Source organism: Phallusia mammillata, chromosome 3 (assembly GCF_965637545.1).
Source record: "Phallusia mammillata chromosome 3, kaPhaMamm4.hap1.1, whole genome shotgun sequence".
In the NCBI taxonomy this organism is placed as follows: Eukaryota; Metazoa; Chordata; class Ascidiacea; order Phlebobranchia; family Ascidiidae; genus Phallusia; species Phallusia mammillata.
In genome coordinates this window covers 6,284,669-6,299,308 of record NC_137254.1, presented here as the reverse complement: position 1 = coordinate 6,299,308, position 14,640 = coordinate 6,284,669, and the positions used below count along the sequence as shown (strand labels likewise).

At 34.5% G+C, this 14,640-nt stretch overlaps 2 protein-coding genes across 2 annotated transcripts; both read right to left on the bottom strand.

Moving 5' to 3' along the window:
• Positions 1-3,939: 3,939 nt before the first annotated feature.
• Positions 3,940-7,481, bottom strand: LOC145219343 (uncharacterized). The gene is made up of 15 exons (XM_080086717.1): positions 7,385-7,481; positions 7,200-7,313; positions 6,796-6,946; positions 6,693-6,717; positions 6,411-6,581; positions 5,982-6,117; positions 5,832-5,923; positions 5,610-5,772; positions 5,248-5,411; positions 5,102-5,190; positions 4,923-5,028; positions 4,710-4,862; positions 4,457-4,584; positions 4,286-4,371; positions 3,940-4,121 (listed from the first exon to the last, which is right to left on the bottom strand). The coding sequence occupies exons 1-15, from the start codon at positions 7,479-7,481 to the stop codon at positions 3,940-3,942; spliced, it is 1,857 nt and encodes a 618-aa protein (XP_079942843.1).
• Positions 7,482-10,509: 3,028 nt separating this feature from the next.
• Positions 10,510-11,709, bottom strand: LOC145217385 (intelectin-1-like). The gene is made up of 5 exons (XM_080084655.1): positions 11,588-11,709; positions 11,428-11,513; positions 10,946-11,123; positions 10,678-10,766; positions 10,510-10,613 (listed from the first exon to the last, which is right to left on the bottom strand). Exons 1-5 carry the CDS (start codon positions 11,695-11,697, stop codon positions 10,510-10,512), a joined length of 567 nt encoding a protein of 188 aa, XP_079940781.1. The 5' UTR covers positions 11,698-11,709.
• Between the last annotated feature and the right edge of the window lie 2,931 nt (positions 11,710-14,640).

Below are 14,640 nucleotides of genomic sequence, written 5' to 3'. Positions count from 1 at the left end.
TGATGCGCGATTCATTTGTGAACCAGTGGGCAACTTCACAATCCTATGCTTGTTGATTTATTATAAGTTGCGTATACTTGTTAATATTCACGTAAATTTCGACTTAACTGTTGCTTAATCTTTCTTACAATGTCACTGTGCTTGCAGACAAAACAACCTCCATCATGGTTGGTATGTGTTGGTTAGATATGACGATTTGAGTTGAGTAGAGTTTAACTTTTAGAAGGCACATATAGCGAAACAAGAAATTCGAAAAAAAATATACTAAAAAATCAAGCCGGAATTAGCTGAGCTACGTTAAAACGTTATGAAGCGTTAAATAGTGAAGGAGACAATTGGGCGATAATGGCTAAACGCGCAGCAGCTAGACTGTATCGTAAAGCGTTGTTTGGCGGGAGCTCACCAGCGCACAACTATAACACCTCTGGGGGAACGTTAGTGGGATCAGCCGAGGGGCACCTAGAAGCTAACCACCTGTATTAGGAAAGAGCTTGGGTTTTGTTTTATAGTAAAACAGGGAAAAGTTAGTATGCGAAAAAAGTTACTTGTAGAGTTATGAAATTTTACTCGTGATTCCGATATTTATTTGTTGTTTCGGGTGATTTTTTAGGTTGTGGTGGTTGCATTGGTTGTGCTTGCCTATGCTGGCAAATTAGTCAATCAATCATTTTATTGTCACGCTTTTAGAAGGTGAGGTCACTAATGTAGGCAAATTAAAGTCACTAAGAAGTAAAAAAATCGAAGGAAAACCAGCGTTTCATACCAGAAGGTAGCATAACGAAATAACATTATTCGTTATGTGCAATTTATAAAATTTGTTATTCAGTTCTGGTTACCGATATTTTTATTTCGTTCCGGATCAAATGAAAATAGAATACTTTTTGGTCATAGAAAAGAATCTTTGTTTCTGATGTTTACAACTCTTAAGCGAACAAACAAAGAAAGTTGCAGCACACAACAATTATTGTCAAGCCGTTTGTCAAAACAAACACATGTGTTTCTTCATGAGTCGCTGGAGGCCACTTTGACGGGAGCCAGGAAGAGAAAGAGCTGTTGAAGTTTCCTCCTCTGGCGCCGCTTTAGAGTGGATAAAAACGCTAGGGCGTGGCAAGCACTGGTTTCCAATCGGAAGGAACTTGAAAACTTAAAGACACGAGTTTGTTTTAATTTGTAAATGCGGTTCGTAAAATCTGGAAATAAAATCCGTGATGTAGATAAAAGACCCATTTTTTAGTGGTCTTTGTGTGGTTTAGCAGCTAATATTTAGTCTGGGAGAAATATAGATATTTTGAAATGTTAAGTGAGGAATGTGTCGAAGAGGTTGGGAACCACAAACCTTAACACACGCGGTAAACGTTTTATCACTGCGCAGTTGTTTTCGATATGATGATTGTTTAAGTGTGTATCGGACCTTGGACTTTTCATTTAAAACATATCGGACTTTGGACTTTTTAATTCAAAACATTTTAATTCGTGTAATTGTCGTGTCATATCGTCCCGGTCAAATTCGTTCATAACTCGCCTTTTTCTACACAAAGGCTTGACCGGCTATTTAAACCTGTTTTTCTTATTACTGGACCGGTCAATTACTGCTTAAGGCTATTGTTGTATCGCTCCTAACGTGTTAACAGTAACCCACGTATTACTCGGCCTCCAGCCATGTTATATGCGACACTTCTGTAAAGCAATTTAAAGAATAATTACGGTTTAGAACACAGTTAATCTTTTCGGGCGAACGTTTTACAGCTAAACCCGTATAACGAGATTTGACCTGAATCCTATAAAGACGACGTGTTTCAAACTAAAAATCAGTTATCTAGAGTTACCTAGAGTTATCTACAGTTACCATAAGTTACCTTAAGTTACCTACAGTTACCATAAGTTATCTAAGTTATCATAAGAGTGACTAGAGTACGCATTGGAATTGATGTCTCACAGTTGATTCGTGGCGCGGTGACTTTTGTGTTGCGTGTTTAGCCGCAAGAGGCGCTGTCGTGGTATGCCTTATTAAAATATAATGTGGGAACGTTAATTTAGCTTTGCGTCTTGTTGTTTGTTTAGATAGCGATAGTTTAATTATTGGAGTCAGATATACGTGTTAATAATTGTCTACCCACTGGGTCAGTACAAGTGCAATTCGCTATGTGTTCTTTCATCAAGCGAATCAACTTAACTCAAACACAAACTATCAACTATTCACTACAAAACCGGAGAAAAAATGCCACGAGAAGAGTATGAACACATATATTCTACCACTGCCAGAGAAGGGAACAAATTAAGGGAAATTATTTGACGCCATACACTAATTTTATGGAACGAACAAGAAAGCTTTAAAAAGTAAGGCCTTAAAAAACATGGGCACGTTCAACCTTTCTATTGTTTCACTATTTTATTTTATGCAACCCCGTGTCCCACCAACAAACATGATTTTACGCTCAAAGCAAGATTTTAGAAATCTGCTTTTTATTTTCAGTGGTACTTTTCGTCTAGCCCTAGACCAGTCAAGTAAGATAATTGATCTGCCTTCTCTACATTGCGTGTAAAAACGTTACACATGTTCGGTATTTACGGTAAATACTTTAACCTTTGCTTGAAATAGATAAGAACTGCGGCTTTTCATAACACAAGCGTAGGTTTTGAATATGCTACACCTATTTCACTTTGACTTTTCTCAATTGTCAACAAGCAAGTGCGTACTTCCTTAGCACAGGTGTCAACAATTCATGGCACGCGTTACACTGAAGACAGATGACACGCCAAGCTACATACGAGTTCTTTTTTTAAACACTGTATAATCAAATAAAAACCACTGTACTGTTTGTCGTCATTTGATAGCTTTAATAGTATTTAAGAGGCGAAATTAGAAGCGCCTTTTTGTTTTATTTATATGATTTGAGTGAAATATAGGACAATAATGCCATGAAAATCCATTCTTTAAGACTTGTTACACATGGCCAGTTAAATACTTATCAAATAGTTTTAGTGGTATATATTTGCTACATTTTGATGCCAAAGCACATTACGCATTTTTTGCAAGAAAAGAAAATGTTAAAAGAATAAAAGGTACGAAATTTAATTAAATGTGTGGCACTACGCCAAAGTTTTTAGACTGGCAAGCTACATTCAGAATGTTGACCCTGCTTTAACGTTTCAAAGTGAAACTAAACTTCCGGGTTTAAAACGGTGTATCTGTATTGTAAGGAGCAGGCATGATCTACTGCTTAAAAGATTGCAAGACTAATTTTTTGGATTGAAGTTTACATATAACTTACTGCAATTTATTTGTTTGCAATGAGGTGGTGAATTTTTTCATGAACAATAAGTTGATTAACCCTGTAAGTAGACAAAATCAAAGATGCAATGAATACAGAATGGCGTCAATGCGCGCTAAGAAACAATACGACTTGTTAACATTTGTTTAACAGTGACACTGGTGCCATCACAGTCTTGTAAATTAGTCATATATTTTGAAATGATTTAATCAAAATGAAATTACACATACAAACAATATGGAACATTATCATTTGCAAGGGATACGACTGATCTGTCGATTCAAATCTTATTTAACGATAAAATATCATAATTGTTGAATCCAAATCTCTCTGGGAATGGGCATAATCAACAGGAGTTGTTTCTTGCATCATGGTGTTTGGTAATCCATTCCAATCTGTTTTATCAAATACGTTTCATTGAAAAACCCAAATGGTAAAGAAAAAGTTATTTACTTGTGAAATCATTGCAGTCATCCAAGTAGAGAGAGTCTGGATTCTTTATTCCTCCAATACAAACAAATTCGCTACGCCAATCGTTCACTCTAAACAAATCAGTTGTTGTATACGTTTGGCTCCAATTAGTACCCATTAACTTTTTAATGTTAACTTCAAATCAACTATATCTACAGTTGTAATTTTGTACAGGTGGATGTGCCTGAAGTGGGACTTACTTAACAGCTGGGCACATTGCATAAACGCTTCCATGTCTGCCATAAGCACGAAACTGAACAAAACCGGTCGGTAGAGGTTTTACACTTGGTGGCAGCATCGAGTTAACCACTGAATCGTTTCCGATCGAAAATTGAACTGGTACTGAAAGTACGTCATCACCGTAAGAGCAATCCGGGCCTGAAACACGGTGACTAAAATATTGATTTACATAAAGAATAGTGCATAAAGAAGACGATTGGTTTGGAATAGTTATAAGTGAATGATTCAAAACCGATTGTCAAAATTTTTGTTAACAAAACAAACTACTTGGAGATTGAGTGTTTCTGAAATGTTTAACTTACAGAAATTGTCAGTTTCTGAAATAATTTGCAATATCTTGTAGGTAACAGTGTTGATCTCCGATTTGGTAATCAAAGTAGCATTTTTTCTATGGAGGAAATTCAAATGTAACAAAAATATTACGATGTCTGCAGTGATAAACAGTTCACTTCCAGCAGTGATCAACAGTTTACCTTGAAACCATTGTGTAACCAAAAAGTGTGTTGGATACAGCTTCACGAATTCTCCATCCAAATTCATACCTTCTTGAGGATATATAGTTGTACGGTTCTGTTAAAGGCGTTCCAAGTGAGTTCCAATTCTGCGTGATAAACAACAAGCTAGTTGCTTATGATGTAATGTTGTACGTCAACAACACAAGTCTATGTTTTGCCTAATTTTGTTAGTGGAAAAGCATAAAAATCTAAAGTGACGAAACCAACGTACCTCAGTATTAATGACATAAAACCAGACATCACACAAGCTGGCATACAAAGTCCCATTTCTACATTGTGCTTCATAATGTAAAACGAAACTGTTGAAAGTGTGATTTCCCTTATACAAAACTATTGAATCAGTAATTGCTCGACCAGAATTTCCCTTAACAGATCAAGCATCAAGAAACAAATTCTAACAAATTATTTATACAACATCCCCTACCCAAAGCAACATGTTGTAAAAACAACGATCAAAGTTTCCTACAGAAAACAAGGCAAAGAAGGGATGCGTTCTTCGGCTCGATCTTTTCGTATTGCCGAGATCACATCTGTATTGTTTGGAAAAGAGTAAAACTTGGCGTGAAACCGGTTAAACTTAAACCAAAACAATATTTGACTTACTTATAATCCAACTCATACTGCAAGTAGCCTGTTTGACAGTTTGCTTGGTACAAGCTTGGATAGCAAGATTGGCTTGTGCGAAAGTAAATCTGTATCAACACTTTTATTTGTAATTTCACAATAATACGGTCATGCAGTTAACTTACCTGCATTCCTTCAAAATAATAATAATAATCATACAAATTGCTATCACGCAAGCGGTCCGAATCAGTGCCATAATCGTAAAAATAGAAGTCTGAAATTAGACTTGTGATTTCTGTGGATTTTGCAGCAAGGCGATCCAACATTGAATTCACATCGGGGAAAATAGCTAAAATAGGGAATGTCATTAGTAAATTAAACTAATCCAGAACTGTAATCAAACAAATCATCCACGTAAAGATCACTTTTAACCCTGTCCCGCCAACAACTCATTCGCCGCCTACATTACCATTTCTTACTCACATGTGTAATGTGCAGGCAAAATATGAGAACTAAGAAGAAAATATCGCGAAGTTAAGTATATTACCATTCGATGGATTCAATGGATAATGATAATTATAAATTTTATGCAAACTCCCTCCGTAATTGGTCATAAAACCGTTTTCAGTGTGATATTGCAGAAAACTCTCTTCTCTGCTGGCCTGCAGTGGTGTTTGGTTTGGAACATGACGTAACATAACGTCTTTTCCCTAAAAGATTTTCTCCGTTTTACAAAAAAAGTACGAATTTCACACCACATTATATTTGCCTGATATTCATAATAAGCTTGGCTTTTAAAATCTGATCTTGTGCATGTAGCGAATGTTCCAAAATAATTTCTGTACATCCAATTTTGGTAATCTGGAATTAAAAAGCTAATAATAAGCTTTAGCCATTAATGTAACGTTGTCAAACTAACTCATGTAATTCTGGTAATTGTTTGACGTGGCGAGAAACCACGATCCACCATAAGCTTCAGTCATATTAAAATTCCTGTCGTTAATTGTGGCCGCGAGAATCCATCCACCACCGGCAGCTTTCATGTCACAGTAAACCTGCAGTTAAAACTAACTGTGACCAACTTTTTCTATAGCTTTTAAATGATTGAATTTTTATTAGTCTTGAAAGCTTAATTTGAAGTTATGGCGACCACGTTTGCATGTTTACATTCGTGTTTATCGAAACGTGCGTTATGCCTTTTTCTCGCGCTGACGTTGTTGCCTTACAAGAGCGTTTTTATTGTTGGTTGGTCTTATTGCACTGCTGTTGAATAAAGCATCCGCTTTAAAGTAATGGATAATTTTGTTTCAGCAAATGACTTTTGAAACGCAAACAAAACATTATTTACCTCAAATGCTGTATGTGACGGTTGTATGACGTAGATTCCATCTTTAAATCCAGCGTCTCTCAGTTCAATACATGAACTGGCAGGATTGGGGAAAGTACCAAATGGTGGTTTTGTTGTCACTGATTCAGTTGTGTTAGTTGTTTGTTCAGTTGTGTGTGGTGCTAAAACTTTTCATGTAAATTTGTTTATTTATTAAGCATTTACCAGAGGTAAATTAAGTACCTTTTTAAACGCTACAACTATAAAATTTTCACAGATGAAAAAACAATTTGAAACTCTTACTTTCAGATGTTGCTTTTTCTGCGTTCTGAAACAAGACAAACAGAAACAACTTTAATAACCATAGTTACAGAGGCAGTTAAAAATTTTCTTTTTGCTGAGTCACCTGACTTTTGTGAAATTGATTATGCCGAAAATGAGTCCCAAAACAGCCAGAATCACAACCACCAACACCAAGATTGTATTCAGATGGCACATCTCTCGCATATTCCAACATTTTTTAGGTGTTTCGTGACGTGATTGAGCACTTTTATTGTCTAAAAATATTGAACATTTGTAAATGTGCAATTGCTACAGCTCTTCGGTTTCATATTGAGTTTTAAATTTATCGTAACTAACGACCATTTACGTCGACCTACTCTTTCTCCGAACGTAGGTTACAGAGCTTGAGACCTACTTCACAAAACTTATCTTTGAAAATCTTACTGTATGGTTGACCTTAACTCAAAATAAAAAAGAAACTAAAAAATCTTGCGCCACCTTGCTAAAGGGAATTTATTGTGAACTTACTAAAATCGTGAATAGTTTTATCTCTTGTTGTAGTTTCATTTTGCCGCAATCCTGTTACATTACGAGCATTTGATGATGATTCCTCGTATATGTTTGAGAATCCTGGTCGACTTTCTGTCGTAACAAAATTTGCTTTATATACCATATTAAATCATACATTAAAAGAGCGCTAAAGTTTGAAATACCTGGTTCTCTTTTGAGAGTTTGTTTCATCGCTTGTCCTTCTTTAATTCCCACCGTTTCGTATGTGTCATCACCATGATTTATGTAAATATGCGCCATGATTTGAACATTAATAACTTTTCTAAATCTGAGAAATCTCTTAGACACAAATTAAATAATTTGTCATAACAAATTTTTACTCATTTTCGATGCAAGAACGCCGGAAAAAGACCTTGGTTAAACTTTGCCCGTCAACTTTGAAATATGTTTCTTTTTTGTTCATTGTCTATAATGTCCTTACATTATTCTTTATATTTCGATGCATAGACACTAGGCAAGACTGTGTTTAGATGAAACAAAAAACAGTTTTACCAATCTAAGATAACCTTTTACTAAATTCGTATTTTAGACATCTATAGCTTCCTTATCTGCTTTCTGCATGCAAGCAATTGTGGAATAAAGCAAAAGAAACAACATTGCTACAGCTACAATATGTGTCAGCTCAAACCGAAAGTCTTAGTCTTTGAGGTAGAACAAATAGTTTTTTGAAAATTTGTTTGCCAATAAACCTTTAGAGAGGTCTTTCTACCTCCTTGTTTTACAACCTGCTTGAACAATAGTCTGGCTCTTAATAGTATTTGAGTCACACAAAGAACAGAATGCGTGTTTGCCTTGTCGCAAAAAAACTGACAAAACGGATAAGTGAAATTGGGCCGTGTGACATATTGGGCGAATAGCTCTTCGGTTTTAATTTTACACAGGTCTATTTACAATATGACAACATATCATTTGCTGATATCCAACTTTGAAACTAAAAGGTATGCAATTCAATTGATCTGATTTTATATTGACTTTTGCTCTTTGTTTCATTAACATCCAGCTTGAGACAGAGAAAAAAAAGCGTCTTGCTGTGGTATTTGGTAAGTAAAGTATTGCTGTGCAACTACTCAGTACACGTATTTCTATTCTCACGTACATACAGCAGAAACAATCCACAAGTGTCAGGAAGTGCTCGTTACTACGAATTACACCTTACAAAGCATTGTGTCGAAATCGTAAAGGTTCCACCCTTTTCCAGTCTCAATGTTTTATTACTACGATACGTCTGTAGTCTGAATCCTTTTTGATCTTATTTCGTTTAATTCTGCTGAGATGACTTTAACAAAATATTACAAATATAGCAGTGCCAAGTCACACAATGGATAAGACGTAGTGTAATTGTAGACAATATCCTAAAAGTTTCTCACAGTTCATTTCAGTTAGAATTCTTAATTACTGATGTGTTTCAATCTTTTCTTGCATTTCCTATTTAAATTGAAAGGTATTCACATTTCTTAACATGTGTGTATATTTCAACAAAAGGTGAATTGGATTAAACTAATAAATACACAACGCATATCATCTCTTCAAATCACTTAATCTTATATCATGCAAAGAGTTACATTTATTGACTGTTTTAAATGACTGCTGACCCATCGTTTTCCAAATGCTAAACAGAAAGTAATGTACATGACGTTTAAGTGATTTCAACGGTAATAAACCTATCGCTTTAAAAGGGTCGTTATCACAAATGATGTACAATAAAACCGTGGCAAGGTTGTCCAATGTTTGTTAAAGTTGTAAAAATCTCCGTACTTAATATTTTGCTGTTTCGCGTTGGGTTTTATGTACGAATTGTACAACACAAACCTAAATTAGTTTAAACCAGTCTAGTAATCCTGCTAATGTTATGTGTTAAATCCGAATGTTCGTAAAATTGTGTTTTAGAATATATATTACACAAACGCTTGCTACTGAGCAACTTTTCAAATGCAAAGAACTTACATGTAGCAAACACAAAAAGTAGAATCTATTGGTGTGTGATCGTTTGACTGTTTTAACAACATTGTTTTAAGTAAATATACTGTTGCTGCCAGGCAAATTTGTAGAACTTCCGATAGCTGCCACTGCGTTTTTTGTGTTTTATCTCCCTTGTTGCTTTATAACAACTTTGTGTTTTTAATTTATATAACTGATGAAGGTGTCTCGTATCATCGAAACGTCGGCATATTATAATAAAAACTGCTGGAAGAGCTACAAATTTGTTAAGTGTTTCATCAGGCATTTAGGCATATAATGAAACATTGTTGCTATTTAAAACTGTTCAGAACATCCTGCTACCTGCAACCGATATAACTACGTCAATCTTTAAAATTTTTAACGTAGTCTTAATATTTTATGCAACACCAAGCTTTATGCTCAGAGAAAGCTGCTCAACGTCGCAGTTGAGTCTGTCCTACTTGGATGACTTTTTAAAGATATTTGCAAATGATTCCTAAAGGAAAGATATTGATCTTGAATTATCAGCCTGACGACAAATATTACCAAGCGTCCTGAGATATTTGCTTCTGTATATTTTACAAGTAAAGTTTATGATTTCGATTCTTCATGTAGGCAGGCAGTACTGTTTCAAAACCAATACTGTTACATGTTTAGCTTTATTACTAATTGATCACGCTGTTTTTTTGCATGAGTTGCAGCAGTTAATTGCATGCAAAAAAGAGTTTCTGTCGATTTTACGAAATGATGTAAAGTGTAGTAGTTTACGTGTTAGTAAGCCGCGTTTTGTAATTATCCAACAATTGCAACCGCCACTGTTAAGGGCCCCACAACGCTTTAACGTTGCGAATCTATTTCCGTCTTGGTGAATGTATTAGTTTTATTGTGTCGCTATAACCAAGAGAAATAAACTTAACTGAACGTTCAACACAATCGGCCTTTAATAATTTAAAAACAAAACAAAGGATACTGACAAACGCAACAAAACATACCGTTATGCAATTATACATGATGTAGTGAATACATGATTTAACATGAACACAAATCAATTGATAGCCGATTGGCAAACACATTAGAAATTATCCTAATAGTGAGTTTTGTACAATAGTGCGTTTTGTATTAACAACAAAGCACAAATCAAACAATGTCCATAAAGGCAATATCGATAAAGAACAGAATCAAGTATCACTAATCAATACTAGTTAAATTTCATAAGATAAGACATAGGCAAACACATACAAAGTAATTGATATCTTGGGTTTATATCCGCAGATTGAACAAACTAGTAAAGTGACAAATCTGTTAGACATTGCATAGAATAAAATCTCATTTATCGATAAAATATCATAATTGTCGAATCTAAATCTTTCTGTGAATGAGCATAATCAACTGGAGTCGTTTTGTTCAACGAGGTACCTGGTAATCCGTTCCAATCTGCATTGATTAAAAACAAAATTACAATAAAATAAATAATATGGAGAACAGTCTGATAGTATACTTGTAAAATCATTGCAGTCATCCACGTAGGAAGAATTTGGATTGTTCATTCCACCAATACAAACAAATTCACTTCGCCAATCGTTTACTCTAAAAATATGATTTTAAATATGCAATGACAAAACCTATTGAACTCAAAAAACATTTTATTGTCTCTTTTTATAGTTAACAAACTAATGCAGTGTCAACTTTTATGAGAAAAACAGCAGTTAGGGAAATGTTACTAACGGTATTTGGATTTTCGATTGGTTAATTGCCACTAGACTTACTTAACAGCAGGACACATTGCGTAGACGCTCCCAGTTCTTCCGTAAGCACGAAACTGAACAAAACCGGTCGGTAGAGGTTTTACACTTGGTGGCAGTATTGTGTTAACCACTGAATCGTTTCCAGTGGAAAATTGAACTGGTACTGAAAGTACGTCATCATCATAAAAACAATCCGGACCTAAAATAACAAATTTATTTCTTATTTCGGATTCTTACGCAGTTATTTATACAGATGAGGTTGGCATAAATGTTGTGCTTGAAAGCGTTTTTATAGATCAGCGATTACGGCATAATCATATATAAATCATAATTACGGGTGTTAAACGTCCTATAACAATTCAAGTCAGTCACCAACCAATTGTTATGTATCGTAAGGTATATGCCAAATATACACTGATTACCTATACAGAACCAACAATCAATCTTTTAAATCACTCGAAATGTAAACTTTGTTGACATATTTGCTGTTACAAACTACTCACAAAATTGATCCGATTCTGACACAATTTCCAATATTTTGTTGGTGACAGCGTTCATTTCTATCTCAGGTATCAATCCTACACCTACCCTGAAAATATGTGCTCAATTCGATTTTAAAACTAAAGCGTAAAACTAACCAATATCAACTTTTATTTAGTTTACCATGAAATCATTGTGTAACCGAAAAGTGTATTGGACACAGGATCAGTAATTCCCCACGAAAAATAATAGTCTTCTGGATCCATATCGTAACCGACATTTATTGGTGGCATATCAGATGATTTCCAATTCTGCAAAATTTACAGCAACAAAGTTTGTGTAGCTGAACTATTGGAATTTTCTTTTAACAAATTTCTTTTTCGTATAAATCCTGGATTTACAAAGATTTCCGTTTGGTTAAAGGCTATAAATATTTGATAAGCCAAAATAATTTCGATTAAATGACGCGATAGTTATTGACGTACCAATATACCACGCAAACAAATTTACCTCATAGTTATTGACGTAAAACCAAACATCACACAAACTGGCATACATCAACCCATATCTACAATTTGCGTCATAGTGTAAAAAGAAATTGTTGAGAGTGTGATTTCCACTGTATCTAGCCCATGATTCCAAATGTGGTCGACGTGAATACAACTGGAATTGTCAGTAATGAAGCATGTATTTTATTTTTTTAAATATTTCTGAGATATTAACTTACATGAAAACTGAAGTAGGTGTTGCTATGATCAAAGTTTCCCACAGTAAACAAGACAAAGAATGGGTGAACTTTACGACTTGAATATATTATGTTGCTACCATCACATCTATACATTTAAAAGGAAAGTTATAGTGAGAAGTGCAAAACTATTTCACTTGTTGTCTTACCCACAACTTTGCCCATAATACACGTTGTTATTGGTACAATTATTTTCAACGCCGAATGAACAAGATCCCCATGTAGCAAATCTGATCTGGATCGAATTTTTTTTATCACAATTTTATGAAAGTTGAGCAATCAAAATGACCTACCCTCATGCCGTAATCTGCATACAAATTACTATCATACATCAAATCAGGAAATGTACCGTAGTCATAAAAATAGAAATCAGTGACCAAACTAGTGATTTCTGTTGATTTGGCTGCAAGTCGATCCAACATCGAATTCACATCGGGATAAAAAGCTTGCAGTAGAAAAAGGAAACGGGTTTAAATGAAGGCAAAAATTAAACACTTTTGTGCTTAAAACAACTAGGTTTTTCTGAAAATGATAATTTCTCAGAAACGTTTATAAAAATTTTTAAGGCCAGCAAAACTTAAACTGGGTAACGATTTTTTTTCTTATTCAGTGGCAGTCTTATCTTCTAAAATCTAAAAAGAATCTTAAAAAACAGATTCGATTGAAATACTTTTAACGCAGAAAATTGAGGTATAGTTGGAATGTTGACTTAAAGGATTGCCTTCGTGGGTTCGAATTCTACCTCATGCGAGCCGATGCCTCGTGAATGCACAATATTTGCGATATTTTTTTTAACAATTCCCATCAACGTGGGAAAGTGACTGTAAAACAAACCAATCACAAAAATGTTTTTCTTACCATCTGCTTGTTTAAGTGAATAATGGTAATTAAAAATTGTGTGCAAATTTCCACCATAGTTTTGCATAAATCCGTTTACTGTTTGGTATTGCAGAAAACTCTGCTCTCTGCTGGCCTCTAGTGGTGTGTAGTTTGAAACATGACGTACCATAATGTCCTTTCCCTTCAAAATCGTACTGATATAATTTACTGGAAAACTTTATTTAAACTATATTCACCTTGTATTCGAAATAAGCTTGACTTTTGAAATCTGATTTTGTGCAAGTTTCAAATGTACCAAATATGTTTGTGTTTACCCAATTTTGATTATCTTAAAGTAAAAATGCAATGGAATATTGTTAGTTAATGTCAGATAATATAGTCTACCTGACACATTCTGATTATTTGCTGACGTCGTTAGAAACCACAAATCATCATAAGATTCAGTTATATTGAAATTGTCGTTGATTGTGGCCGCGAGAATCCATCCACCACCAGCAGCTATCATGTCACAGTAGACCTAAATACAAGAGACGTTTAAGGCCAGAAAATTTAAATCTAAAACTAAATGTTTTGTATTTTGGGCATTTTTATAGAACAATACAACCGTTTAATTCGATTTGCTTCACAACTAAACACTTGAAACACAATTTACAACGATTATGCGTACCAATTAATATGATTAATAAAGTACCTCAAACGTTGTAAGTGACGGTTGAATGACGTAAATTCCATCTTGATAACCAGCATCTCTCAGTTCAACACATGAACGGGCAGGATTAGGGAAAGTACCAAGTGGTGGTTTCGTAACGATGGATACCGTCGTGTTTAATTTTGATTGTTCAGTTGTCTTCGGTACTGCGTAAATAAAATAGCTATGTAACAGTGATTGTGATTGCCATTAAAGAAATTGTGTCACCAAAATCGAGTAATTTTGTGGGAAACATATCCCTTTCATCACAAACCCTAATAAAAAATAATATAAATTTTAAACTTCATGTGCATATGCATGGTTAGTTTAATATTTAGTGTTATGAAAGCTTATTATCCCATCCGACCCTAATTGCATTTTTGAGACTCTTTAATGTTTTCCAAAAAGTAACACAATAACGCCAAAATCTTACATCGGACAAAATGCTCACTTAGTTGTTTAGCAGCAAAGCAAATAATGTAGTTAATCTATTAAGTATGAATTGCTTTAGAATCCGTAAAGCAAACTCAAAAGAATTCCAAAAACAATTTTTCTGTTGTTCAACTTACTTGATGAAATTTCTTCATTACCGTTCTGTAACAATCATAAACGTGATAAGAGTTAAGGTTCAAGAAGCAACATCAGATTAGATCAGTCTGTTTCAATTTACGAACCTGGTCTTTTGTAAAATTAAGAATTCCGAGAACTAGTCCCAAAGCAGCCAGGATTATAAGCACACACAGCAAGAATATAATCAGGAGCCACAACCTTTGAACTTTTGAAGACTTTTGGAGAGATGGATTTTGAACAATATCTGCAGATTAGGCAATATTTAAATGCACATCATTAACTTGACATGAAAATTACAACAACAAAAAAAGATACAAAATTGGGTAAATGCAATGCTATAGTCTAGCATCTAATTTAAAACTGCTAGACTTGTTTTGAAATAGTCGTCTTTAA

What these genes read in the sequence shown, in the direction of transcription:
- LOC145219343 (XM_080086717.1), bottom strand. Translation starts at nt 7,481, where the DNA reads ATGGCGCATATTTACATAAATCATGGTGATGACACATACGAAACGGTG. An exon ending in AGAAAAAGCAACATCTGAAA is followed by an intron (nt 6,582 to 6,692) that starts GTAAGAGTTTCA and finishes AAATTTACATGA; the next exon opens with AAAGTTTTAGCACCACACAC. An exon ending in TCCATTGAATCCATCGAATG is followed by an intron (nt 5,412 to 5,609) that starts GTAATATACTTA and finishes TCCCTATTTTAG; the next exon opens with CTATTTTCCCCGATGTGAAT.
- LOC145217385 (XM_080084655.1), bottom strand. Translation starts at nt 11,697, where the DNA reads ATGCCACCAATAAATGTCGGTTACGATATGGATCCAGAAGACTATTAT. An exon ending in GGTTACACAATGATTTCATG is followed by an intron (nt 11,514 to 11,587) that starts GTAAACTAAATA and finishes ACATATTTTCAG; the next exon opens with GGTAGGTGTAGGATTGATAC. An exon ending in TGACTGCAATGATTTTACAA is followed by an intron (nt 10,614 to 10,677) that starts GTATACTATCAG and finishes TAATCAATGCAG; the next exon opens with ATTGGAACGGATTACCAGGT.